Genomic DNA, 4,500 nt, shown 5'->3' on the forward strand with positions numbered 1-4,500 from the left:
ATTGCTGACGCTGCAATGCCTTCATCTACAGCCTTGTATGTGTGCAGTTGGTGGTAGAGAGTGAGGTCATTCCAGGCAGCATCTACAGCTTTCTCACAGGTCAGCCACCACTTTGCGTAGATGTGTGTGATGAAGTTGGCAAAGGCCCGAATCTTCGGCACCTGATGCTGTGTGGTGATTGTGCCCTGGGGAAGCAATGCGATGTGCTGCTCCATCAAGGCCAGCTTGAGAGTGTAGAGCAGCTTGGCCATCCATCGTGCCTTGTGGAGCGCTCCTGGTTGTTGGAAAGTCACTGGAGTCTGCTCTTCACCATCTGCCTCCAGAAACACAAGACACAGCTTCACAAACTCACGGTAGTCACCTCGCTTGTAGTCAACTTCTTTTGCACAAATGACAAGTTCAGCACGTAACTTGCCCAGGAATTGTTGCTCCGTGTTGCCAGGAATGTAGCGGGACCATTGACTGCTGGATTCTTGTGGTAACAGGTTCCAGTTCTCTCTCAGACGTGTGAACAAGGTAACCTCTGGTGAGCGTGATGACTCCACCTTCAGGTCTGTGAAAACCTGGTTTAGGAGAACCTCACCAATGTGGTGCCGGCACCCAGACCAAAGCAGTGGTCGGCCCAGTGAAAGCTGAATGGCAACGCAGGCTGCCGTGAGATGGCCAGTGTTTGAGGCAGTGGTGTCAAATGCCATGTTGACAACCTGGTCAGCGCAGCTCCAGTCCTGAAGCAACTTGCATGTCAACCGTGCAATAATTGCTCCACATGCCTCATCAGTCTGCTTCCTATACGCTGGGACACCAACAGAGGTGTATAAAGTAGTTGAAAAAAATAACTAAGTAAAAGTATAAATACCATGACTGAAAAGGACTTTGGTAAAAGTCAAAGTCACCTATAAGAAAATTACTTGAGTAAAAGTCTTAAAGTAGCTCACAGTAAATGTACTTAAGTATCAAAAGTATCTTGTGAAAAAATATACTCAAGTATCAAAGTAAAAGTACAAGTATTTTATAGAACGCATGAAAAGCACAAACAACCAGTAATTATTCTCCCCTTGTTTTTTTATTTCACTTTTTCAGTTGAATGAAATGTGGTACAGAATGTAACTCAAAAAAATAAACAATATCTTGTAAAATTTAACACAAGGATAACTTTTTAACTATGTTTGGGGAATCCTCATGAACTGAGGCACACTTCCACACACACAAACTTTCTGGTTCAAGTGGAGAAGTTGAACTTGCGGTTCATCCTCAGCAGAAGCTGATTTTCAAAAGTGTTTGCAGCTAACCGTGCTCTTTTTGGGCTGAAGATGAGACCTGCTATGCTGAACAGCCTTTCGCAAGCTGCAGAAGCAGGCAGAGGTGTGTTGAGTTTGACAGATAACTTGAGAACCACAGGAAATGTCTTGAGAATCTTGATGTCATCTGTTGTGTAGGCCAGGTACGAATCAAGCTGTTTGGTGGCGCGTGGTGTTTTGTGGGAACTTTTCAGGATGTGGAAGAAGTCTCCCTCATCAGATGAGCCAGACCCAGCATCTGCTGAAGGATCCTCCAACTGCTCCCTGATGTAGTCCAACCCTGAAACACAGGGACACTAGCATTAGTACAGTCACATTTTTATTGGACACATTTATTTACATTTATGACATTTTCCGTAATTCTGAAGTAATAAATAATATTATATTGACTAACAACACTATCAGAAACAAAGGGCCAAAATTAGCACACAGGCTGCTGATCGTCTAGTTAGGTCTGTAGGGTTCACCCAATGGGCAATCACACCAAGGAAGCTCCTTCTCCTAACTGACCAGCAGTCTGTAGTGGTGGCAATGTGATCCACTTTACTCATCTCCTCAGTTAACACTTTTCTCATTGCCTTTGCTAAATCTTCAATCCTTGATCTCAGGGTGACCCGTGTGATGATTTTAGCAGTAGGAAGGAGATCTGTCAGAAGCTCTCTGAAGGCTTCATTTTCAACAGTTGACAATGGCTGGAGCCCGTTGACAACATACTGAACGATGGCCCTGTCAACTGCACTCTGAGAGATGGATCGGGAATCCAGCAAGGTGGTCTGTTTGGTGGTGGAGGTCCCAGCTTCCGAAGCCCTCTTTCTTTTCTGTGAAGTCAGCTGCTCATACTTTTTTAGATGGTGTGGATGTGCTCTCTAGAAAAACACAAAAGTAAAAGAAATAACAATATTATTTTAAATGATACTCAAGACATCATGCAACAGTTTCCACAATGACAGGTCTGGATTGTTCTAACCACTTTCACCCATTGGTGTTCCATTTGTGGGCATGTCCAATATTGATTAAAAAAAAATGTTGGTCAACTGTCAACTGGCTATATTTTATCTTTCAGAAATACAAAATTGTTTAAAGCTAAAACATTATACAGCACACTGAGCTTGGACATCTAATTGCTGTACAACAAATACAATTTAAAAAACAAAAAATAGAACTATTTTATTGAACAGCATGCTATTACAACAGCTCCTATGGGCAAACAGTAACCTAATGATTAGCTTCAAGTTACTGATCTTGTATGATTTGTTTGTGTATTTTTCATTAAAAGGTAAAGCACTTGATATTAAAAATGTATCGTGCAGGAGGAAAACTGCCTCGTTTGATTACGTTAAAATGCTAACCTTGTCTTATTGACACTACTGCAGAACAATTTTCCGCAGTATATTATCTACGGGCAAGTTGCTTATGTTATTAGCACATAGCGTTAGCAACTTGCTTCTTACTAGCACGTAATGACGCTCGTTAATAAAGAATAGATCCATGCCCAGCACTGATATTTATACTCCTCCTGCCACAAGGCGTGACATTGGCAGCGATTAACTTACTTAACGCTAATTCACTTACCTCAATGTGTTTCTTAAGGTTGGATGGAGAGTTGTTAAACGCCTTTATCTCGTGGCACTTTGGAAGGCACAACATACATTTCATTCGGTAGGTTTTGGTATTTTCCCCCATCCCGAGGTAGCTGAACATTGTTGCCAGGTATGACCATGGGTGACCGTCGTCTTCTGCCGAAGCTGAACCATCTTCTATCTCCCCCTGCGTGTCGACATTCTCTGCGGCTGCCATGTTTACATATGCTGAAGAAGATCTCTGCCGCAATGCACATCCCGCCCGCCCATAGATCCCGCCCTTCACCTTAATCTTCGCGAGAGTACCGTACGTGGTTCTACTCGTCCTCTCGGACCCGCGCATTCCAGATATCTTTTTGATTATTTTAATTTGTAACGAGTAACGAGGTGGCAAATGTCAAAGTAACTAAGTAAAAGTATATTTTTTAACTTTTAAATGTAGTGAAGTAAAAGTAAAAGTCTTGATTAAAAAAAAAACTCAAGTAAAGTACAAATCCTCAAAAAAACTACTTAAGTACTGTACTTAAGTACATCTACTTCGTTACTATACACCTCTGGACACCAAGCGTATAGCGCATCTCCGACCACCACTGTAAGACGCTCCTCCAACTGGTGCACGTTGCTGAGCATCGGTGTTAACTTGCTGTCCCAGTGTAGGGTGCACAATGGAGGTGGGGTCCACTGTTTGTGCTGTTCCTCACTGATTTTCTCCAACACTTGGCGCCTTGCTCAGTCAGCTGTTGCATAGGATGCAGAGAGATGTGTACATTCGCCACCTGACTCTTCGACCAGGGCACGCGTGAAGGCAGCCTGTTGCATTGGTGACATCTTCAACCTTGTGGCCAGTGACACAACACTTGGTCGACTAAGGATGTCATGTGGAATGAAGATGTTTGTTCCACTCTTTTTGCACTTGAGGGATGGTTTGACCTCAGATGGTGGACAGACTGTGTTAGTATCATCCTCTGGCTCCTCATCACTTTCCGACACCAAGCTGGACATTGCTGTCATTTCCTCCAGCTCCTTTTCACACCTGGACCGTCTGGCTGCCGCAGCAGCTTGACGGTTCTCTCGCCGCTTCACCTTGAGCTGCAGCTTTTGATCCAATGCACCAAATGTGGCCACTCTGTCGGTCTTCATGCAGGCCAAGAAAGCTAGGTCTTCAGGATTATCAATCAGCTTCTCAACATTTGGAGGCCACAGTGGAAATGTGGCATCAAGTCTGCACTCCATTTTCTCCAGTTGTTTTTCTGCAGCCTCACTGGAGCGCTTGGCGTGGGAGATTTTCCGCAGCTTGTTGTTGGCATTTATTAACTCTACCATCTTGTGACACGCACGCTTATCGCTTACCATTGGGATGTTGGCCTTCTTGTAAAATGGCCGCACCTGCTCCAGGACAACCTTGGCTGCCTCAAACTGCGACAGCGCTCCATTTGCACCAGGTTGCTGGGCAAGCATGCAACGTAAGATCTGGCGACCAGTTGGCAGCTTTGCGCCAGTGATGATGCCATCCTCTCTGGTGATTTTAGGGCCCAGACCAAAGACCAAGCTGCGACTGCTAGTCTGGCAGGGACTAGTTGGTGAGGACAGCATTTTAGAGCTGGATCCTGAGGGGGTTGTGC

The 4,500-nt window shown here is 44.5% G+C and overlaps 1 protein-coding gene across 1 annotated transcript; it reads right to left on the bottom strand.

The window, feature by feature from the left end:
• Positions 1-1,219: 1,219 nt before the first annotated feature.
• Positions 1,220-3,221, bottom strand: LOC121628166. Its single transcript, XM_041967102.1, has 3 exons — positions 2,871-3,221; positions 1,783-2,164; positions 1,220-1,578 (listed from the first exon to the last, which is right to left on the bottom strand). The coding sequence occupies exons 1-3, from the start codon at positions 3,219-3,221 to the stop codon at positions 1,220-1,222; spliced, it is 1,092 nt and encodes a 363-aa protein (XP_041823036.1).
• Between the last annotated feature and the right edge of the window lie 1,279 nt (positions 3,222-4,500).

Source organism: Melanotaenia boesemani, chromosome 2, assembly GCF_017639745.1.
Source record: "Melanotaenia boesemani isolate fMelBoe1 chromosome 2, fMelBoe1.pri, whole genome shotgun sequence".
NCBI lineage: Eukaryota > Metazoa > Chordata > Actinopteri > Atheriniformes > Melanotaeniidae > Melanotaenia > Melanotaenia boesemani.